The 23,295-nt window shown below is 38.1% G+C and overlaps 7 protein-coding genes across 11 annotated transcripts in view; 4 read left to right on the top strand and 3 right to left on the bottom strand.

Moving 5' to 3' along the window:
* The window catches only part of LOC133850667 (mucin-5AC), a 99,491-nt gene extending 95,035 nt beyond the window's left edge, over positions 1-4,456 (bottom strand). For both annotated transcript variants that reach the window (XM_062286810.1, XM_062286811.1), the window contains exon 1: positions 4,060-4,456. The gene's annotated coding sequence lies outside the window, so the exon portion shown is untranslated. The remainder of the gene's footprint in view (positions 1-4,059) is intronic.
* Positions 4,457-5,903: 1,447 nt separating this feature from the next.
* Positions 5,904-7,165, top strand: LOC133842908 (uncharacterized). The gene is made up of 2 exons (XM_062276206.1): positions 5,904-6,405; positions 6,468-7,165. The coding sequence occupies exons 1-2, from the start codon at positions 6,290-6,292 to the stop codon at positions 7,045-7,047; spliced, it is 696 nt and encodes a 231-aa protein (XP_062132190.1). The 5' UTR covers positions 5,904-6,289; the 3' UTR covers positions 7,048-7,165.
* Positions 7,166-7,713: 548 nt separating this feature from the next.
* LOC133850337 (FAD synthase) lies at positions 7,714-8,618 on the bottom strand. The gene is given in 2 exon segments (XM_062286397.1): positions 7,714-8,225; positions 8,227-8,618. Coding segments are annotated over 2 exon segments (744 nt in total). The 5' UTR covers positions 8,517-8,618; the 3' UTR covers positions 7,714-7,771.
* A 936-nt stretch (positions 8,619-9,554) lies between these two features.
* Positions 9,555-10,023, top strand: LOC133841262 (vitelline membrane protein Vm34Ca). The gene has a single exon (XM_062273635.1). It carries the CDS (start codon positions 9,603-9,605, stop codon positions 9,951-9,953), a length of 351 nt encoding a protein of 116 aa, XP_062129619.1. The 5' UTR covers positions 9,555-9,602; the 3' UTR covers positions 9,954-10,023.
* Positions 10,024-10,894: 871 nt separating this feature from the next.
* Positions 10,895-23,295, bottom strand: part of LOC133848626 (uncharacterized) — a 177,253-nt gene continuing 164,852 nt past the window's right edge. The window contains exons 1-8 of one of the 4 annotated variants that reach the window (XM_062284290.1): positions 20,244-20,516; positions 19,634-20,129; positions 18,677-18,680; positions 14,170-14,301; positions 13,638-14,044; positions 13,499-13,571; positions 11,410-12,663; positions 10,895-11,351 (exon numbers count right to left, since the gene is read on the bottom strand). In XM_062284290.1, the coding sequence (XP_062140274.1) occupies positions 11,211-11,351; positions 11,410-12,663; positions 13,499-13,571; positions 13,638-14,044; positions 14,170-14,301; positions 18,677-18,680; positions 19,634-20,129; positions 20,244-20,253 (2,517 nt within the window). In that variant the 5' untranslated portion in view covers positions 20,254-20,516 and the 3' untranslated portion in view covers positions 10,895-11,210. Of the gene's footprint in view, positions 11,352-11,409; positions 12,664-13,498; positions 13,572-13,637; positions 14,045-14,169; positions 14,303-14,430; positions 14,470-18,448; positions 18,595-18,676; positions 18,681-19,633; positions 20,130-20,243; positions 20,517-23,295 lie in introns of those variants that run through there. The other 3 variants (XM_062284274.1, XM_062284266.1, XM_062284282.1) reach the window with 3 other exon arrangements.
* Positions 20,744-21,651, top strand: LOC133848749 (membrane-associated progesterone receptor component 1). Its single transcript, XM_062284431.1, has one exon. The coding sequence runs from the start codon at positions 20,941-20,943 to the stop codon at positions 21,559-21,561; it is 621 nt and encodes a 206-aa protein (XP_062140415.1). The 5' UTR covers positions 20,744-20,940; the 3' UTR covers positions 21,562-21,651.
* LOC133848763 (large ribosomal subunit protein eL24) lies at positions 22,180-23,079 on the top strand. The gene is made up of 3 exons (XM_062284455.1): positions 22,180-22,264; positions 22,416-22,491; positions 22,557-23,079. The coding sequence occupies exons 1-3, from the start codon at positions 22,260-22,262 to the stop codon at positions 22,941-22,943; spliced, it is 468 nt and encodes a 155-aa protein (XP_062140439.1). The 5' UTR covers positions 22,180-22,259; the 3' UTR covers positions 22,944-23,079.

Here is a 23,295-nt window from a genome sequence, read left to right as displayed (position 1 = left end):
GCCCGAAATGCGTAATATAGCAATCAGAGAGTTTGTGTATGGCAGTTGATTAAAGTTGAAAATCGTTCAAAGTCGTAAAGAACTGTTGAGAATATTACACATACGCCACATGAAACGGGCCACCTTGAAAACTTTCACTTCTCACTACAGTCGTCGCATATTTCTATTTGGCGCTGCGAGTTCTCGCTTCAGCTGCTTTTGCGACTGCCACTGCCACTGCCACTGCCACTGCCGCCGCTGTTGCTGTTGCCTGTGGCATGCGACGCGTTCGCCAGCGTTTTATATACTAAGGACAGATGTGGAGCAGCTGCGTCTCAGCTCCTGTGGGAAGAGTGTGTCGTGTATCCTGTACTCGGCTCTTTGTTCAAATGCGCGCGCAGCGTATCCAAAGAGCGACAGTTGGGAGAGTTGACTTCGCTTTCGGGCTTGTTTATAACAACAAAACTCTCTTGGCAGTAAAGTGTGTAGTCATAGTTGTTGATGTTGTTCTTGCTGTTGTTATTGTTATTGAGATTTGTGTTGTCGTTGTTGTTGTTGTTGTTATTGTTGTTGTTGCTGCTGCTACTGCACTTAACTTGAACTTTTGAAAAGTTGGCAAGACGCACGCGGCGCCTTGTTTCAACCGATTTCAAGGAATTTACTTAGAAATTTTTGTTTTTTGTTTTCGTCTTTCTGTTTTTTGTTTCTGCTGAGACAGTCAGGCGTTGGCCAGGCCACACATATGGATTTGGCTGTGGCTCACACCCACATACTCGATGATGAAGATGACGACTTTGAAATAAATATAAACACTCGCATTAGCATTGACCAGGTCCCATTAAAGGGCCAAACCAAACTTAATCGTGCTAATCAGAAAACGAACAGCTTCGAGCACTCCTTCAGCTTGGCGTTCATCAATCAATTCGTTTGTCTAATTGACAGCTAATTGGCACTACAAAAGTCAATAAATACTACAGATAAATACAATTATTCGCAAAGGAACAACCATCGTCTATTACTTATGTATATTTAGTCTTATATTTAGAATTAATAAATCATTTTTATGTTTTGAAAACACATGATAATATCAACAATTTGCAAGTCGTCAAAGCTGTTGAATAAACCAACTTTTGATAAACTGAATCAGAATACATTAAAATATTGAATAGCATATGTTAGAAACCGCTTATCGTCACGATCAATAAGTTAAAGACAAATCATTTACATTTTGTGCCAAGTTAACAACACCCTCTAAAAAAGAATAGATAACTTCCATCATGATTGTCCATCGAGAATACATTGAAAAAGAGCTGAAGAATGCCTTGGCTTAGTTGGCAAATTTGCAGTATTTCTTAGTGCAGTGCTTATAAGAAATGCAATTCAGTTTGGCTTGCAAAAGTCGAAGCTATAATCTATTTTGCATAGCAGCTCAACACTTAACACTACCGAGGCCAGTACAACTCCCCTCTCAATGGCACGCCTTCCGCCCCCCATCACGAAAGTGTGTTATATATTCGAGACTGCTTTGTATATATTCAACGAAATTATCATCTAGCTTCGTACGTGCCGCCAGGCCAAGCTAGAAGCCAAAGCAACCTCCAGCCTGACTGCCACACTGCCACACTGCCTCACTGCCTTGGTAGCGCCACAAGCTTCGCAAGCTCGTGCAGCTGCGTTGCCTGCTGCACCATTCTACCAGCCCCATCAGCAAGCTGCTTATCTCACAGGAAACACTGGTTGCTTGTGAGTCTATGGCAAAATTTGCAAAAAAAAATTCACACACACAGACACACACACACACATACACACCGAAAAAAAAAAAGAATAAAGAATAAAGAAAAGGAAAAACGAAAAGTTGCCAACTGGAATTGGAGCAAGAAATTGTAAGTGAAATGTCGAAATGTTTTTTGAGCATTGCAGGTCTCAAAGAAAGTGCTTAAAAATTGTATACTTGTTTATGGCATGCCAAAAAGCTTAAATATTTCTTCATTTCTTTATTCCGTGCATTGTTTTCGTTGCCAGAAGTGTTTGCCTGGTCAATGCCTCAACAAGTTTCTTGTTGAAACACAATACATGTTGTGCAAAAAGCTTGGCTAACACTTAAAGCTCAAGTCTAGGCCAAGTCCACCAGTCCAGGAAATGCACAAAATGTAAAATCTACAACACAAGGGTATCGATGTGTATATATTTGTTTGCCCTCAAACACAATGCATAAAAAAAAATACAGGCAGTTAAAAACCAGTTTTATATTCATTACAACGAGTCGGCCAGCACCAACAAGAACAATTTACGACTCCAGAGAAAGGAGGACCACTGTTTTTATGGCTCAGCCTGCTCACCTTATAGAAAAGGCGCTCTCACACGCATACCAATACACACCCCCATTCACACCCACACACACACACACTCACACATGGGCCACCCACATGTTCTCTCGCATTGGGCTTAAGTAAAATAAATGGTTTCCAGCAAAAATAAAAGAAAATCAAATAGCAAAAAAAAATGAAAGTGAAGTTTGATAAGGCTATAGAAATTTAAGAGGTTAATATAATAAAAGCGATTTCAACTTAATAGTCGTCATGAAGTGGAACAAAAAAACTATTTATTCCGCGATGCAACATCAATCAAGAAGATAATTCTCAATGAAATATTCGACTCTAGAGAATGATAAATATGATAAAAATCAACGATGCCAAAGATAATGAGACTTGTCCACACATTCAAAGAAGATTTTGTACAAAAAGGCACAGCATATTAGATTACAGTTTAAGCGTATTTAAAGTCCATTATTGTATATGTGGAGAAAACTGGATCATCTATAAAAACCGATTATATGCTTAAGTTGAGAAGAAAGAAAGAACACATAATATACCCTCCATAAGTTTTACAATTGCAAAATTGTTGAAGGACAGGCGAACTCACACACACTCACACAGTCAAGCGCACGTGTAGTAGACACACCTGAGTGTCAGACACACACACACACACACACATACACACATTCTATAGACGGAGTACATACGCACAAGCATATACTCACACATACTTATGTGGAATATACGCTCTGCCTTTACACTTGACTTAGACAACAGCAACAACAATAACGACAACAAAGCAACTGAGGCAGCAAAAAGCGAAAGTAATGGCATAGTCAAAGTTTCCATTTTATTTTTCTTATTTTTCTGCTTAACTAACTCAAGTGAAAATCAACTTGGCTCATTTTGAAGGACTTTTTGGCGTTTTCTTCTCTTCTTGCCATTTGCGATTGTTTATTTATTTTGCGCTAAAAATTAAACAGCCACGAAACTTTTGTTGGCCCTGCTAAATTACTTTACACGCTACTTGAACACGCAGGCAACGTAAATTCGTAAATTCCTGGCCCGGACATGAGCTGAACATTTAATTTAATTAAAAATAGCATGTGAATTAAACCAAAGAAAAACCACAAACCACAAAAAAAATAACCAACAAACAAACGATGCAAGCAAAAACTACTTTAGTCTTTAAATACACTTTTGTTTGCCGAATATTATATTACAGCTGTAACAGAAATTTGACTAGTGAAACTTCTCCAGATTTCTAATTAACACTTAGCATACTTTTGGGTGTGTAAAGTATTTTAAACTCTGATATCAAGCAAACAATATCTTGCTATGCTTTAAATCAAACAAAACAATTATTTATATCTTACAAAATAGAATTAAACAAAAATATTGCAATGTAAAAATAAAACGCAAAGGTTTACTGTATGATTTATGGTTGAAAAATATTTAATATATTGTTTGGGGTTTGTATTGACATGTTTCTCACTCGACATCCCATGTTATTGAACATGGTACACAACAATTATAATATCATTATTTCCGTTGTCAGTCTGTTTATGGAGGATTCAGAGGCTCTAATAACTATATAAACACGAGGTGCTTGGGGCTCTAAGCCCATTCCAAGATGCAAAACATAACTGGGCCGAGACATGCAATGGGGCAACACTTCAATTGGCTGTTTACTAAAAGCATTCTATCTGCTTATTCGAGACGCTACGCATAACTTTGCTGATAAGAGATACATTTTTTTACGTACTTTCGTTAGAAGCTACAGTCAGAGCAAGAAGAAGCACAACAACAAGACGCGCACGGCAGGAAACATTTTGCATGGACAACAGATATTTGTATGGTTAATAATTAGTTCAATACGTTTTCGAATTTTTATTTGTTTGTTAATTTCACGACCGATAGACAAAGATGCACACAGTAAGCTCATTAAACACTACCAAATTAATTCAATTAATTTGAATAATTCTTAATTTTAATTTAATTAATTTAGATTTGCAATTGATTCTATTATTAATATGTTGGCTTTTATTTTATGTTTGATATTATTATAATTCTTATTATTGTGGAATTTGGTTTTATTAGAGTTACAGTTTGTTGCTTGAAATTGAAGCCAGTTTGTTGTGCTGTTGCGTGTCTGTGTGTGTTAACGAAATGAGGAAAGATTGTCTACTGAATTTGCAAAAACTCGGCCCGAGCCAACAGCCAACCGAACTGAGTCGAGACATAGGCAGAGACAGAAGAGCTTTGCTGCTTCTGCTTCTACTTCTGCTGGTGCTGGTGATGGTGCTACTCTACGGTCAACGTTGCGTATGTGTAACGCGCGGAGTGCGTGTGTCAGTGTAGTTCAGTGTTGGGCAATGCGCGCGCAAATTGCCAACGCTTGCACACAACAGGCAAATGGCAATGTCGCCCACAACAGCTGAGCGACAGCGACAGCTGCTGAGAGCTAACCGAGAGCCACAACAAACCGAGAGCGAGCAAGTCAAAAAGAGCGAAGGCGAGAGAGAGAGAGAGAGAGCACGCGCAGAGTGGCTTGCCTGTTAAAGTGAAAGTATTCTTGCTGATTAACAGGCAATTATGGGGCACTCCCTCCACCCAAACACACCCACACACGCACACAATGCCATTAGAAAGGTCGCCAATTTCACTGATAATAATTTATCATTGATGTTGGCAATGCTATCAGCAGACAAGGAGTCTGAAAGAGAGAGAGACAACAACAATCCACTCGCTGACCACTTTTGAATTGCTGACCGGAAGTGGCCGTTGGTAAGTGGCATTTCCTTAAGCAAACAATTGCCAACGGCTTTTGCCAATAAGTTGCAATTCAACCAAATCAAAAACTAGCCAAGTGTAAGACATTTCCAACTAAATTGAGTATTTCTGTCTATGACAAGCAAATATTTCATTATGATTTATTAATATTTCTATTCAACACAGTAAAAGCCGCTACCCATAGGGTAGATTAGTATTATAAAGCCTTTAAGCCTCCAGGAAATGTATGTAACAGGCAGAAGAACGCATCTCAGATATCTCTATATATATTCTTGATCACCTGTATCTCAGAAACTATAAGAGATAGCGATATAATATTGTCGACAGCACTTGTTATGTTTGTGGGCAGATCAAGTTTGTTTCAGATTGTTACCACGCTCCGCATATCGATAAAGTCGAAAACCAAGCATAATTTTGAAGCTAGAACGGTTTTTGGTACATACAATAATAGCTATAGAGTTTAAGATTTCTAAAAATTTGGTTGCGATCAGACAAATACTGACGATGTTATTAAAGAAATAATATAATACTTTTGTATGGGAAAAAACGCATACTTACTTGGGGTCTTAGTTGTTTTGGCTGACAATCTGGTATATTTTTCACTATATGGTATATTTTTCGTATTGAAAAACAATAATACCAATAAAATCTCACAAATATTAATTTAAGCACGCAAAATTTTATTTCTACATTAATAACAAACATTTATTAAATAACAAGAATAATAAAATACCTAGACTTAAAAACAATCTATCAGTCAAATGTACTGGCTGAGCTCACAACCCTATAGAAATGCATCATCGATAAGTTTGTCCAATACTGCAATATATTTTTATAACAATGTAATTTAATAACTCTTTTTGTTATATTCGGGGTTTTTTATCAAATCTCATTCTATTTCGAGCTGGCTTCAAATTATATCGCTCAACAATTCAGACGTGACTCTCTATTATTATGCGGCTGAGGAAGAGTTCTGCGATATCTTAGAAGTTCCGCTGTAGAATCAAAAGTTCTGTTATAGTCGAAGCTTCATTTACATGCTGATTTACAACGTCGCATTCGAGGCCAGCAGCTGATGCAATTCAATACCAACAACAACAACAACAGAAAAAGTTGCGATTGTGTGGCGTCTATTATGGAGCTATAAAAACGACAGACAAAGTCACAAATGGGCAACAGTCAGCGTAGTGCAACTTGCAAATATGTGGAAGCAGCAAAATCTCAGCATCCCTCTCGTCATCTCCATCTGCATCCATTGTCTGATGCAAGTCTCTGCTGGCGCCTTGCCCATGGAAGTGCCTCGCTATAATCAACTAGGGTAAGTTAAAGTCACTTTCGAATTCACAAAATGACAGCATGCATTCTCATTCTATGTATTAGACATAAGCCACCGCAAGCAACCAACTCCAGTGCCTACAACAGCAGCCTGGTGCCAACAACAGATCGCTTGGGTGGCAAGCATCCAGAGCAGACAGTTACCACGGCCGCGCCACAATTTGAATACGCCTTACTCGGCCACGATCCTGAGGATCAGCGTTGGTATCGCGTCAGTTTAACACCCACCAACAACAACAACAAATTCGGCTACCGCGCCCAATTTGCAACAAGGAAATCACCGCCCTTCGATGCACAGCTGGCGCATAAACATGATAAGACCATACAAGAGTTGCTCAACTTTTTAGAGAGATCCGAGGAGCACAATCTACTCAAGGTCTACGGCCAATTGTTGGCTAGCGAAGATCACGACGAATCGAAGATTAAGCGTAACATTGACGATGAAATCGATGGGGAGGAAAATAAATTGGAAGTCAAGCAGCTATTGAAATCGAATGGCAATCGACCACTGTTGCTGGTGGGCGAGTTGCCAGCAAATACCACGCCCCCACACAATAAGGGGCAAAATGGCACTGAAGCCTCAATGGTCAAGAACTTTGTGTACTTTATCAAGGGCTTAAAATAATTTTGTAAATTTCATTAACATATTTTGCAGAGTCGCACAACTCCAAAATCAAAAATCTGTCATCATTATTTATACAACAATTATCTATAAAAGAATGAAAAAATATATATTTATGCCGCAGTTTAAACTATGTTTTTTAAATTTAACATTCTATATAACAATTTCACATTGAAAACAATTTTAAATTCGCAAACTAGAAATTTGTAAGCACATTTCATAAGCAAGTAAAATGTATTTGTATTTCATATCTACCATATACTTGATAAATATATATAATTTTTTTTCATGTGTGCATATATTCACAGTGCAAGAAACTATTTCTTATTTTTAAGTAAACTTATTTTGGAAACGGTACATTTAAAATGTACCACAAAATATGGGTTCAACAAACGGTCTGCAAGTGCGCTCTCAGCTCTTATATTCAGCTTGCACTCTTCGAAAATTGCTAGCATACGAATACTCGTATACTGTCGGGCCAATTTAGCTGATAAGCTGTGGCAAGAGTATGTGTGAGTGAATGCAAGTGTATATGTGTATGTGAGTGTGCGTGTGGCACACTTATTTGACACTTGCTGCTCCAATTGCAAGAAATTGGCAATTTGGCTGCAACTTCAAGCCAAATCTGACTGACTGAAACACAAAAAGGTCAAAAGCACAACAACAAAATACACTTGCACTTGACATGATTTCTATTTGACTTTTTTGTATGCAAGGATGCTTTGCTTTAGGGATTTTGATGATGCTGGCGAGTGCGATTAACTAGTTGAGTATCTTCGCGATTGGCACGCTCCAGTTTGTCATCCTTGAGCTCATACGCCGGCCGATAAATCAATTTACCCAGCTGCTCATCATAGGCTAACAAGCTGGGATTCATCCGAGTGCTGCTGCGTTCCCCTAACGATGTGTAGCCCTGATCATAGAGCGAACAATAAGGCAGCTGACGACTGCGGAGATAGTTCCAAACGTCGTGATAGCTCCAGTCTAGCAGAGGAAAGATGCGCATTAGCGATGGCCAGCCATTGTCGCAGGGCATCATCGGTGTGAGCTCAGCACAGCCAGGATCGGTGCGTCGGCAGCCCAGAAACATGGCACGCACCTGCGGCTGCTCGGCCAGCGCTTGTTCGACGGCGAGCTTGAGGGGACCGTTGTATCGTTGCAGCTTGACGGAATAACGCTGCAGGGTGGTGGGAATTGACGCATATCGCACGCAATGGCGTCGCATCCTTGCATTGTCTGGTCAGCACGTCCAACAGCACGGTGCAATCCTTGCCACCATTGAAGCACAACATCATCTCGTCGGGTTTATACAAAGTTGTAGCATGCTTGAGTATCGCCTCCGTCTGAAATAACTTTCCCTTCACCAACGCATCATCGATACTCTTTAAATTTTGAGTGGGCAACGTGTGGCAACAGCGTTGCAATATAACTGATCTTGGCCACACACGGCAGCAATGTTGCAGGAGGGGCATCGTTCGGTATTCCAAATTAGAGAGCACTTTTTCAAATAATTTTCTATTGATAAACTTAAAAGCCTAAGCCTGACATAATAACATATTCATGCAACTTCAATTTTAAACCCAAAACATTCTCTTTTGTAATTTAATGAAATGCAAATTACTTCAAAAATTTAGTTGTTAGTTTTATAGACGTCAAGTAGATATTTTTAACATAATGTTTTTTTTTAATTTAATTAGTTAGCGATATATCGCTATAATCATAAGCAGAGCTTGTTAACTTAATGAGTTTGAAAAACATTTAATTTTAATATGGGTAAATCCCGAGCGAAAAATGTCGCGTGCAACAATATTTTCATTAAAAAAAAAAACTTAAACTGAATCAATAAAAAAGAGTAAAGGTTAATCGTACAGCTCTGGGTTGGCACTTCATTTAGATCTAAGATTGATTTTTTAAACTTTTTCTGTTTTACGATAAACTATATAAATTCGAATATTTTTTGTACGAATTTGTTCATTTTTGCAATTATCTTAAAATAGAAAAATAATTCCAAGATTATTTTTAACTCTAATAAAAGTTCTAATAAGAAGCTATAAAATAAATCTTTTTTTTAAATTAAAGAATGTTTGGGTATATGTTTTTTTAATTTAAATAATGTCGCATGCAACCTTTTCGCCAGAGAACTTCCTATATACATATGTAAATATGTATATACATACAAGTATAACTATGAATATATAAAAATGGTTTGAATATTCAAGCTTACATATTTATAGATAATTACATGAATTAATTACAGAATTTAAATAAAAATTCTTTAAATATTAATGTAAACTGGCATAATAATCTCTAAAAAAAAAAACTTTAAAAATGACAGCGGAAACAAATAAAAAATATACAATATAAAAAAAATCCAATAGTTTTTATGTCGCAAAGCTTGAAAAAAAAAATTGCTGAGCTTGTTGAATTGGCTCAAAACTTGGTCAATGCTTAACACGGCAGTTTTATTAGACTGCTGGCTCTTTGGGTATATAAGGCCGATGAATTGTCGTAGTCAACATTGTAGTTCACTTCAAGCCAAGTTTAGCTCAAGAATCAACATGAAAGTGTTTGTGCTCATCGCCGTTTGCCTGTTGGCCGTCTCCGTCAACGCTGCCGCTACCGATAAAGATGACAAGATGCTAGGCTCCTCCTATGGAGGTGGTGGATATGGCCAGCCCGCTGCCGCCGCCGCTGCCTCAGCGTATGCCGCACCTGCACCCGCAGCTCCCTCCTATGCCGCACCAGCACCCGTTGCCATCCCGGCGCCACCCTGCCCCAAGAACTACTTGTTCAGCTGCCAGCCCAACTTGACGCCAGTTCCATGCAGTGCTCCAGCACCTAGCTATGGCTCCGCTGGCGCCTACTCCCACTACGCTCCCGTCTACGCACCCCGCCCTCTGCAGTGGTAAACTGACAACACGATCAGCACTAAATCAATTGAATAAAAAACGAATTTATTACCTAAAAATTAATGCTGTTTTGCAATTTTGGATTATTCGAATCACTTTCTTTATGGGTATTTCATGGTTGATTCCACCTTGAATTGCTTCAATGGTTTTGCTGTTTCATCAAACTTGACTGAGGTAACACACTTAATTGAGCTAGATGTTTTTCTAAAGACTCCAAAAATATTTTTTTTCATTTGAAAGTATAATATAATAATCTTCAGTGCTGTCTATTTGAAATGATCATAAAAACCGAAAAATGACATACATATATACTATCTTAATATTAACAAGAAAGGCAGCTACAGACAATTGTGCTAGACAGTAAAATATCCGCTACCTATTTTTAATAAAACTATATTCTACAAATATACTGAAAATATGCCAAACAATGCTAAAAATTATTAAAGGTTACATTTGGAATATCGATGTAGTACCACATTCTACATTCTTGGCAGCCAAAGCAGCTAAGACTGGATGGCAGTAGGTGCAATTTGCCATATAAAAGTATTTCTAAAATAACTTATACAATTTTTATCAGATCAATACCAAATTCTCGGAATGATTTCCGAAATGAAATCCAGAAATTATACATTTTTGCGGGCCAAATTTGAAAACTAATTTGATCCGAGTGGTGTCGAAAAATATGTATAGCTCTATATCTTATAATCTCTGAGATCTAAGTGTTCATACGGACAGACGGACATGGCTACTATATTTCGTCTCGGCTGTTAACACTGATCAAGAATATATGTATATAACTTAGTGGGCCAGAGTGCGTCCTTCTTCCTGATACATATGTATGTACGTAGCGGGTATACAAATTAAAAAATAATATAAATCTAATAGAATTCATGAAATATTTTCCGAGTCGTAAGAAAAAAATAAGAACGCTTTTCATCCGATAAGCTTAAGAGTTTGATTTATATATATTTGTAAAAACATTAACAAACTTTTTGCCTTAAATATACAATTTGACGCTGCATGAAACAGCAGAAGCACATGGTATCTCATTAATTACATTATCAATATCTCAGGGATGGTTAGAATTTTATATAAATCGAAACGGATTAAATGAAAGTCCATAATAATTGCGAAAAGGTGAAATCGAATTGTGCAAAGAGAACGAACAAAACAAATAAAAACTGGTAAGACTGTAAAACTAAACAGACACAATTTGTTCAAGAGTTGAAAAATTGTTGTTAGCCTTCGGTCTGAGGGTCAGTAGTCGTCATCGCCATCCACCTCGTCCTGGGCATCGTCAAAGAATCGCGCTGCCTGCAGTTGCTTACGTATGGCACCCACCTGGGTGAGTATCTTAGGAGATGTAGAGGACACGGTAAACTTTTGCACCGCAGGCACCTGCAACAAATTGAACTGATTAGATAAGTTATCAATTACGAATATCGTAATTGCGTACCTCCCAGCGCTTCTTGAGATTATCCATCTTTCGTTGAGTGCTCTCGGCAGGCAATGCACCCGTCTCCTTACGCGTCATCTTGGGCATTTCACGCAACAGTGGCATCGATAAATTATGCGTCGGTGGCTCGAGCAGCACCACATCCCGCCTGCCTAAGCTTTGGGGCATTGTCTGTGTGCCCCGGTGCCGTGATTCGCTATTGCTACGCACATCTTGTTGATGCTTGGAAGCCAGATCGCCGTAGTTTTTGAGGTAACGTGATAGACGCTTATCTGTTTGCCGGCGCACTCGTTCCATCGCCTGCTCATCGGCGCTATCCAGCTCGAAGCTGTTGTTCGCACTGCTTGTGGCAACGGGCAGTTGATCGATCAACAGCGGCTTCACCGGCGTGGGCTTGTAATCCGCGTGGAACACTGAATTCGGTGAAATGTTGAAGGAATAGGGAGGCGAGTCTGCCTCAGTGGGATTCGCGGCACTCGTTTCCGCTGTTGGGGATGGCACAGCATAATTAAGTTCCAGCACACGAAACGCATCATCTGATTTCTGCTGTTTTTCTTCATTCACTTCGTTGACATGTGTGCGCTCAGTGTCCCGGCCACACGCGATCTCCTCCAGCCAAAAGGAGCACAGATTTCGGCGACAATTCATGCAAACATTGCGCTCCCGTTGGCAGGCTCGACACACATCACTCTTCACCAGACATTGACTACACAACGCATAAAGACGTTCGCACTTGAGACAAACGAGCGCATAGCTATTCTGGCAATCGTGATCCACAGCATCGGCAGCTTCGGTCGTCTCGTCACTCTGCTGTCCACCTGTATCATCGCTGGGCTGTCGCTGTTTCATTTTCAGCGCCAACTTGCGCTGACAGCGCAGACAACAGCTTTCATAGCTCTTCAACGGCTCATCGCAGAGCGGACAGATCTTTTCGCACAAATGGAAGCACTCGCGTTCGATTTTCGACATTTCCGGCAACTCAAAGTCAAGCTCCACCCCCGCAGGCAATGGTTCACCTCGACGATACTCGTGTCGCGCCGAATTGCTAAAGTATTTGTACACCTTGTTGGTGTTTGTCGTATTGCTTTTGTTGGCATTGCCATTGATATCCTTGTTGTCGGCCTTTGCATTCCCATTCCTGACAGGTCCAGCCAAGTCGTTGTGTTCCTTGGCGTGCAACAGCTGTGCATCCTCCTCCAGCTTGGCCAGCAGCTGCTCCCGCATCAAGCGATTGTGATCTGAGTCCTTGCGAGCCTATTGAATACAAACGTTAGAAAAGTTATACATTTTTATAGGTTAAATAGACAAATAAGTCTAATAAATATAATAGGTAAATATAAGAATTAGAATAATAAAATTAATTATTTATTTTAAATAAATAATATCTGATTATTCTATTTATTATATTCTTGTTATATATTCTTTTTAATATGTAAACAATATGTGAGGTGCTCAAAAATAAATAATTAAATTGCTCTGCTCGCTAATTTCATTACTAATTATGTTGCCCTTTCTCATTTATAGCTAGCTTTTGATTTGTTCAATTTGTAATTAATTGTCGCGCAACTTCCGCCCTCTAAGTATGTTGTGCTAATTTCGCGACCCTAATGCAAAACTAATACAAGCAAGCCAAATAAAGTAGAGCCACACTGAACTAAGGAAAATTCAATTGAATGAACTACTTCGAGATATTCACCAACCAAATAAAAACTCAACCTGAAGCCACTTGTTAAGTAAATATATTGTAAACTGTACAATTTAGTTATTAATTCAAAAGAATAGATTTTATTAATGTATTGCCTAAAATAAATAATAATAATCAAATAATAAATGAAAATAATACAAAACAATGGCTGTACCATATATACAATTTTATAAAAATTATTTAAATAAATCAATTTAAAGCAAAGTACAACATTTTATCGGAATTGTAAACCTCTAACCTATTTCGTCCCAAAATAATGGTTGGTGTAACGGATTCAAAGTACTTTAAGTATATGCGCAGATGTGATGTCTAATACAATTCTTCGCAATTTTATCTGTGCTGATCTATATCTTTTTTATAATAAAATATCAATACTCAACTCACCTTTTCGGCACGTTGTCGCTGCTTCTCCAGCTGCTCCTGTAAGTGAATTGTCTTCAGTTGAGCCTCCAAGCGCCTTTTAAATAAAACAAAGTGATATTCAACGAATTTTGAAATTCATTCATTTCAATGTGTAGCTCACCTGGTCAAAGCCTCCTCCTGTCTGCGCTCCTTTTCGCGCAGAATCTCAATGGAGCGACGCTTCTCCTCAATCTGTTGCATCAGATCCCGTTGATAGTCCCTTTTGCGCGCCGTTTCCAATTCGGCACTGCGCATATTGCGCTCCAAGATGCCATCGCCAGTGACAATGTTGGAGAGCTCCACGTGACCCAGATCTTGCAGAAGCTGCTGTCGTGTGGTGCCTGGCCGTTTCTTGGGCGGCACGTAATTGGGATTACTATTTACAATTAATTCTAGGTCAGTCTTATCCGTTCTGCTGTTGGACGTCGAGCTCGTGCTTGTGGAATGATTCGAACGCGACGTTTGCAACTCCTCTGGCTGCGACAGCTTCACCTGACGTCGCTGTTTCGGCGCCGGCGGATGTAGCATCTATAGAAACACAGTTGTAGAACGCACAACAAATCATTAACATAGTCGTCCACAGGTCATAAATTTCACACTGATTACCATAACCGAAGTTGACGCCACGGATTATGACTGCGACTGCTGCTTACCTGGTGCTTGAGAAAGTTCTGCTGATTCTCGCGCTGTCGCTCACGCAAATAATTTTGCCGTTTCTGATTTTCATTGTTAAAGCCGGGAAAATACGAGTAAAATGTGTCCGTAACCCATTGCTCCATATCATCCTGTTGAGAGTGAATGAAAGAGAAGAAAAACTCTCGTATACTTAATATCGGTCTATGCTTTGCTCTTATTTGTATTTGTGGATTTGTATTTGTATTTGTGTGTGTCACGCAGGATTTGGCGACACTAACCACCAGCAGGAAGCTCGTGTACATTTTGCTAAGGTGGTTGCTCGCTCGCTCGCTTGCTTCTCGCTTCTCTTGGCCACTTCTTCTTCTAATTGCGAGGCGACCCTTGCGCTCGGACAGGGGAAATTATGGGTCTAACAACGTTTCTTTGTTTTTGGGGTCAGACGATGGCGTTCAAGTGTTCAAATGGCAACGGACTGGAGCTGGAGCTCTAGCTGCTACAGCGAAGGCTCCACATTGCCTACTGCCACTTTTGCCACATAATTTTTATGCCGGCGCGACTTTGACGTCGACGTTGCAAATCGCGTGCTGCGATGGCATCAAAAATTATAGAGAAATAAAAAAACACACAGGTGAGAAACTGAACACATTGACTGTGAATGAACTCCAAGATATCCTGGGAAGGCAATGTAGACTTCCTTAAGATTCATTTGCAACTTCAACCAAAATGGAACTAATATTAAAATCCGCAAAGTATTTCTTAAATTCACATTCCATTGAAACTCATAAAGTAAGTGAAGTTTTCAGAACAAATTTTAAATAGATTTTTACTACGTTTTATACCTTTTGTTATGAATTACATATATATTTAAGAATGCTTATAAGAGCACGAACTTCAAAGATACAGTAACTAACTTTGGTAACCTACAAGTATATTTTCTAACAATCTCCATGATATTAGGTTTTTAGGAAAGAAGAAAAACATATAACATTTCATATTGTCTCTAAATCAATCAACTACGATTGAACTACGATAAAGAACACTATTTCAATTTATCGAAATCAATACTTTGAAGCATATGTGCTATATATACCTCTCATTTTAAAATGCAGGGTATATTTATATACATATACAATTCACATTATGAGCAGTACGGAGGGGCAGCAACAACTACGTCATCAACACCAGGCAAAGACGCTCGCCATGGCAGTTTATCAACAAGGCTCAGCTGTTACGACCTGCTCGAACCCAGGGCAAGGCAACACAAGGCAAGGCTTCTCTTCTAGCATGAGTTCTAGCACCCCAAAAAGGTGCTTCAATTTATTAGCTGCATATATTTCACTCGACTCGACTCGTCCTATCGCGTCTCGTTAGCCGTGATGTGCGGCTTTATTAAAGTACATTTTAACAATTTCATCACTTGACAGCTTCAAGTTGGTGCAATTTAGTTAAAGACATGCAATAATTAATGCCAATTTTGAGTTAAAAGTCTCAAATCGACAGCAAAGTGAGTGTTATTAGTCAGCCATTCCATTCCGTCAACAAATAGTCCACAAATAATTTGCATATACTCGCACTTTGTTATTCGGGTCAAGGAAACTATCAACGAAACAAAAACAAAAAACAAGAACAAGAAGAACAAAGAAAGGCGTGTTAAACGCTAAAGAGAGAAAATAAATAGTTCACGCATCTTAGGACTGGGTTCGATTGCGGTGTCCTACTGTGTATTAAGGGTACGTTGATCTAAGACATACTATATATAGTAGACGTTGGTAAGTACAATCGAACAGATCACGATTTTATTGACCAAAATGTATAAAATTAGCAAAATAAAAAGATAAGGTTTGTATAATAATGTGAAAATCTTCGACGGGCATCTTGACTAAATAAACAACACCACAAAATATGTCTCAATTTCCGAGAAAAGATTTACAGACCAACACCTTTAAATATGATCTTGAAGAAGTATTAATATTACTTCAATTATAAAAACACAATCTCTAATCAGTTCACAAAGAATAGCAAATCTCTAAGTAGTTTTCATAGGTTTATTGAACTCAAAAATAGTTTTTTCTTCAATTATACCAAAATTTATTTATTTAAGCAAATTACAATACAGTTTTTAACAATGCTGTTTTATTATCATTCGAATCATACCAAATTTTAAAAGTTAATATATTTATGTTTGCTATCTTGTTTATAATTTACACTTGAAAGTCCATAAGAAAGCCGTAGCAAATATAGTAATTATCGACTACATATTGACTTAAGTAAAAGTTTGATGAAAATCGAACACAAGTACAAACTCAACATGGCCATTTTTTTAAAGGTTATAAGTTTTCTTTGTGGGCTGAGCTTTGCGTTGATTGACAATCAGTCAATCAAGCTACAACCTCTCAGCAATTTTAAATACATATATGAGTAGTATTCTACTTACAGTTGCACTAAAAGTTTGCAGTGTTGCTAAAAGCTTTTGAAGTGTATATAGTCAACCGTTAACCCATTTGAGCTTAATGCTAAGCTTAGTTAATTTTTATCCACACTTTGGCTTATTACTTGTCCATTGTCTGGACATTATCAAAGTTTTACTACGTCCATTCATTAGCGTCTCCTCTTGCGTGTTCCGCTCGAATTAGGTTAACTAAGTGGGTAAAACTCGTTTTGCCGATGCCAAGCGCGAAAAGTGCGAAAGCTAATGAAAATGCGTGTAAAAGCGCAACGAGTGGAAAGCACAACAAGCGACTGGGGGAAGCAGGGGAAGGTGTTGGAATATCATTAGGTAGGTACAATTATGCTAGCTTTAAGTTCAAGGCCATTGAATGGAATTTAAAGCACTATAGGACATATCGCAGCGTATCTCTCTTTGCTCTCCAACCCCTTTTAAGCACCGAAAGCTTTTAGTGTCACGCTTTTCAAATTACTCTTAACGGTTCATTAACCAATGACGACCAAATGCTGACCTAAGCGACATGAAATCTAAATCGAAATAATACTAATAATAATCTCAATACTACCGATTCGTTTGTAAGTAGTAAATAGCTGACAAATTAATTAGAGGGCATGATATACATAATAATTTATATGACCTTGCTCAGGTCGCTTCCCTTGGCCTCTTGTGAATTAAGGGCTTCGATGGTCTATAAAACTATAACTATCGATGAGCCTTGGTCACCTCATCAATCATCCACATACAAAATTGTCATTAGCTATTAAGTAACCAAGCGGTTGCGGAAATGACCAGGCAAATGACCCCCGCATCCCGTGCAAAACCTCGTCAACGAACCCAAATGGCACAATGCACTTTGTGGACGGAAATTGCATGACCAACGGCTTTCGGTTTCCATGCTCCATCCCATAAAAAAAATATATAAAAAGAACCGCTAAAAAAAAAATACAAACAAGTTGGCGAGGAAAAAACTTTAAAGTCGACAAAAAATAGTTTGTACAAATATTTCGAGAAAATAAGGTTTTACCATATGAGGTTTATTTTTACTCTTCCTAAAAGTTCTTAGTGATTCTTATATACGTGAAATATCTTTACTCTTTGAACCAAAAACTTTTTTTTACCTTATACTTATTATAAATATTTTAACTTTAATGAAATTTCCTAGCTTTAATAGAAGGTATAATTTGCAAAAATTATAATATGTATAATATAATCAAATATAATTTACTTTTTTATAGTGCCAAACTAACCAAAACATTACAAATATTTATTAAAGCAGAATAAAAATATTTATTACAGAAATTTATAGATATTGTTCTATTCTGTTATTTCCGCTTGAGATTTGGTAAACTAAAGAGCAAATTCCCAATCCCAAGGAATGTTATAACTGCGTTCACTATTTAATAGTCTGAGAACACAAAGGCAACGCAATAAAATATATACAACTAAATAGACAATTCTATTGATTTTGTTTGCATATCTTTCATTATTATTGCAACAACATAATAAAAAACAAAATATAACTGAATTTAATTTGAAAAACTAGTTAATAAACTTCCAGTTGTTATAGGGCATACAGCTCTAGAATATATTTCCTACAGTCGTGCAAATTTTTCTTGTCATGTGTAAACTTTCGACGTTTTGTTTGCTTGCATTTTCCATCAACGATTTCTTGCATTTTCATTTTCCCTTCATCACCGGCATTTTGCATACATTGGTCACTGTGAAATTTGCATTTAAACGACAAACGTGAGCACGTAGTTATAATTAAAGCAATTAAATTTGCTATAATTTATTTGTTCCTCTTTGTGCATTTAAATTAGTGACAATTTGTTAGAACACGCCCAGCTCACCTTCACATATGCAATTAATTTATATTGTGTAGTATAATGGTTAAGTACGTCTTTTGTAGGGTTTATTTGTTCAACGAATTTCAAGTTCAGGCGAACAAAAGTAACGCAACAAACGAAACGAAACGAGCTTCAAATTACAACTGAGCAGCGCAGGCAAATTCATTAAGCGAATGGACGTAAATAGAGAGTCGAAATAGTAACTGGAGCACGAAATAACACAATACCAACACTACTGCTAGCCTATAGTATACGTTATATATAGAAGCAGATACAACAAAAGCGTTGACAGCAACAATAGCAATAGAACAACAGTAGAAAAAGGTCATTAAAGTTTCATGTAGCCTAACGAATATGGGGCGCAAAATGCGCTTAAAACTTTAGAATGCGCAAATGAATTACTTAATTATTGAAAAGCAAGTAGCAAAGTTACAGTTCAGAATGCTCGACGTTGAGATACCTGATGAAATATATAAATTAGAAATGTTGCGCTATGATTTCTTCAGGACTTATCTAAAACTTTTACTAATACCGTTTATAACCATTTATGTTGAATGCTGGATAATGGAGATGTTGTATTTGTATATTTGGTAGTTCTAGCTCTTATAATCTTCGATACAGACTCGTCTTCTGAGCAGGAATATATACACTTTACTCCCTCTTATGCTTGCCCTTAAATTAAAATACCCTTCTATCGTAAATATAGCGGGTGTCACAACATTTAATAGTTTGTCTTAGACCAGGTGGCAACTTGCAACAGCTGCAGCCCATTGTCATGTTAGAGAGTCATATTTGTTATGCCGCATAAGTGGGGCACAAATGTTGTGGCTGCTCAGTTGCAATTATTATTGACATCATGCAATTAATAATTAACAATTACGAAGTTGATGAAAGCGAAATGTGGAAAGTGAAAGTGGGTGGAAAACTCACCAACTCACTGACTGACGAAGTGACTATGAACAAACACTTTTGGAAAACTGCAGACAACTAAACGTCAAAGATTTGGCAGCTGCTCTCAAAGCTTCAAGTGGTTCAACGAGCCGTAAAGAATTTCTCACAGTTATGGAATAAATGCGAACATTTTTTTAGTTTTTTGTGTTATTCTTTGGCGTTACGCCAATCAAGCGTGAACACCAAATTGGCAAGCGGCCCCCAGTCCCCTTTCTCGACTTACCGCCTTTTTTGTGCCGCCCAATTGGCAAACGATTCTCGCTTTGGGGTCGCTCGCTTTCCAACTGGCGATGCAACGACGACGCATTTGGTGATTTGTATTGTCGCGCACTGCCAACAAGCAGTTCGCGCTGATTCACAAATTCCTTGGCTGACTTAAGCAGCGTTATGCTGGTGGCCTCCTGTTTCCCGTTTTCGTTCTCGTCCTTGTTGTCGTCCTTCAGCTCATCCAGTTGCAGCTGTAGTTCGACGTAGTTTTGGTTTTGCGTTGCCAAGGCAGGAGACGTCGCTGTTGCTGAGCTGGGTTCATTGCACCCATTGGCCATGCGCTGACATTGCACTGCTACAAAGTTATCCTTTTGCAGTAACAAGGCCGCTGGACAAGTCGATTGTGCATTGTTGAAGTTGTTGCTTCTCGACTGATTGTTGACTGCATTAAGACGCTGACGCTCTTGCTCCAACTGCTTGCGCTCCAACGCCAAAAATTCCTGTAGTTCCACGTCAGCAAGGATATCTACAAACAGCAATATAATATTAAACCACACTAATTCGCTTTCATTTAGCGTTTTAAAGTGGTCATAACCACTTCGCAACGTTGCATCTTTGAAATCAATTAATTACTACTAACCATTTTCCATTATCTCCCAGTTCTAATAATCATTTTTTAAACAAATCCAATTGTTGCACTCTTTTCTGCTATTTTACATTGTTCTTTAACATAATATATAATAACAGCTATCTGCTTTCGAAATTGTTTATAGTACTGCGCGCTTGGTTGCAATGGAATGCGGCGAAATTGAGAGCTGCTAATTGCGCGTCACAAATTCAGCAGTGTTGCAAAATGGCGTCTAGCAGCAACAGCTGGCTTAATGCTCTGCAGCCCTGGACCTTTTAATTTCAACACAAGCATAACAATTGTTTCTAAAATATTGCTTGAAATTTGATACATTTTCTCACTTTTTTTTACTATTACCACATAAAATAATAATAATGTATTTCAAAATGAATTCATTTTTACGGCGAATAACCCGGTATGAAAAAATACCGTAATTAAGAGGACCGTATTTAATTACAGTATATTTCAAAATCCAATTGGCGGTCACTTATCAAATTTTATTGCGACCATATTCGTACAAGAAGAGAATGCCGTTATTTGAAGAATATAACAAAAAAAAATAAATATTACTATAGCAGGCTGCAAAAGCTATGGAGTAATAACCTGGAAAATAAAATTGATTTTTAAGTAAACAGCACACACGATCACTGAAAATATAACGACCCGTGAATTTAACGGGGAATCAAACATAAAAAAACTGGTTCACAAGATGTCGGAAAGGAACGACGCAAATGGCAACCAGGAAAAAATACCATGGTACCATAGACTATACAACGCCATCAAAGAGGCTCCATCGCAACTAACTTTGCTCTGTGTCTCCGCATTGGTCTATTACAAAATGAAGACATCAGGTCGACAAAGTCAAGGTGCAACAGGGAATCGGCTTGCGATCGCTGAACCTGATATTGAATATATAGATGCACAAATTTTGGCACATCGCTTCTCGCCGTCTTTGCATTTCAAAGATTTTACGCTGAGGGAGCTGCTAAAATATAATGGCACTGTGGAAGGCGAACGTATTTTATTTGCTGTTAACAATAAGATTTATGATGTGTCTTATGCCAAACATTTTTATGGTCCTAATGGAGTTCATCATCATATGGCAGGTCGCGAAAATACGCGTTTATTGCTTAATCTGCCGCCCGCGGAGGATCCTTTCAAATATGACGACCTGAGCAGCTTAACTGAGGCGCAACGGAAAGAACTGGATGATTTTACAAGTGTGCACATGGATCGATATTCTTGTATTGGTTATATAATCCCCACACAAGAGGAGGATCCATTGGGCTATTATGAGGATGATTTGGATTATATGAGGTTTGATGGCTGACACCCATCCCATTCTCATTCATTGTGTAATCGTAAATTAAAGCAATAGCTTTTCAATAAATTAGTTGTTTATAATCTTTAATATAGTCAATCAACTGGTTTTGTTCATTGGAAATAGAATATATGTACATATACCCAAAATACAGGGACAGTCACCTCGTTATACTTCACTTGGTATTTTGGTATATTTTTACGGCGTGTAAGTAAAAAGGTGTTATTTTAAAAGCTTGTTATTTTCGCCTTTTTCCAAGAATCCGTACGGTCTCTTGCAAACAGCGTTTTCGCCATTAAAGTGCTCACTAATCAATTTTCAGTTAAAAAATTTAGATTTTTCAATGGAAGTACTTTGAGCTCAGCATTTTAGATATTTTTCAGTATCTTATTACAACTTGTTTTTTTTTTGTGCTGCAGTATTTAAATATTTATTTTTGATTGCTATATATATTGTGGATGTTGCTAAAAAAAAAAAAAACAATAAAATTGTAATTCATTTTAATTTAATTTTCAAGAAAATTATTAAAAAAATGTAATGTACTCAACGAACTACAGTTTTTTAAATAATGTTATTAGACGATTAAGAACACTACAAATACAAAAGGGTTGCCACCATAATTATAAACACTAATCAGCTGTTCGAAAGTGACAGCGCCTGTCAAATATCGCGTCCACTTCCGTTTCTTTTCACTTTTGACCAGCAAGATGAAGTACGTAAAAATTGGATTAATTTATAAATAATGCCAACATCACTGGGCAAAGGCAAGCGTAACTGTTTAAAAGCAACAATTAATATTGCCCCGTGGTGTTACAACATGTTATTTCCTATGTGTATGCTCAAACAATACGTTTTAATTGCAGAATCGGTTTGTGTGCATTCAGTGGGTACAAAATTTACCCGGGCCATGGCAAGACCATGGTCAAAGTTGATGGCAAGGTAATGTAAACAAAGCATATAACAAGCGTCAATGGCTTTTAAAATGCGCTCTTTTTGGCTTTTAGACCTTCACCTTCCTGGACAAGAAGTGCGAGCGCTCCTATCTGATGAAGCGTAATCCCCGTAAGGTCACCTGGACTGTGCTGTACCGTCGTAAGCACCGTAAGGGTATCGAGGAGGAGGCCTCCAAGAAGCGCACCCGTCGCACACAGAAATTCCAGCGCGCCATTGTTGGTGCCTCGCTGGCGGAAATCATGGCCAAGCGTAACATGAAGCCCGAGGTGCGCAAGGCACAGCGCGATCAGGCCATCAAGGTGGCAAAGGAACAGAAGCGCGCCGTTAAGGCCGCCAAGAAGGCTGCTGCCCCCGCTCCCGCCAAGAAGTCCGCGCCCAAGCAGAAGGCCACCAAGGTGACGCAGAAGTCTGCGCCTCGCGTCGGTGGAAAGCGGTAAACAACAACCACCACAACAACAACAGCAGCAGCAACAACATCAAGCAGTCTGTTAGTTTTACCGGTTGTTGCGACGGAGAGCAAAGTGAAGTGCTACGGTTTTACAACAACAAACATCATTTAAGAAACAACAAAAATCATAGTGACAAACTAATTAAAAAAAAAAAGAGTTACAAATGAAAGTTTGTAGCGCGAAAAAAAAGTTTGATTTTGTTTTTTAATTGTTGGTGTATAAAGAACATAGTGAAAAAGAAAACTAATTGATAGCTGTAATTTAATTACACCTTACTTAATTCCTTTAATACGCCAATATTTATCCGCTTTATTAATATTTGTGCCATTTGATTCAATTA

Source organism: Drosophila sulfurigaster, chromosome 2L (genome assembly GCF_023558435.1).
Source record: "Drosophila sulfurigaster albostrigata strain 15112-1811.04 chromosome 2L, ASM2355843v2, whole genome shotgun sequence".
Taxonomy (NCBI): domain Eukaryota; kingdom Metazoa; phylum Arthropoda; class Insecta; order Diptera; family Drosophilidae; genus Drosophila; species Drosophila sulfurigaster.
The sequence above is the reverse complement of the archived record's forward strand: the minus strand, read 5'-3'. Positions and strand labels throughout refer to the sequence as shown.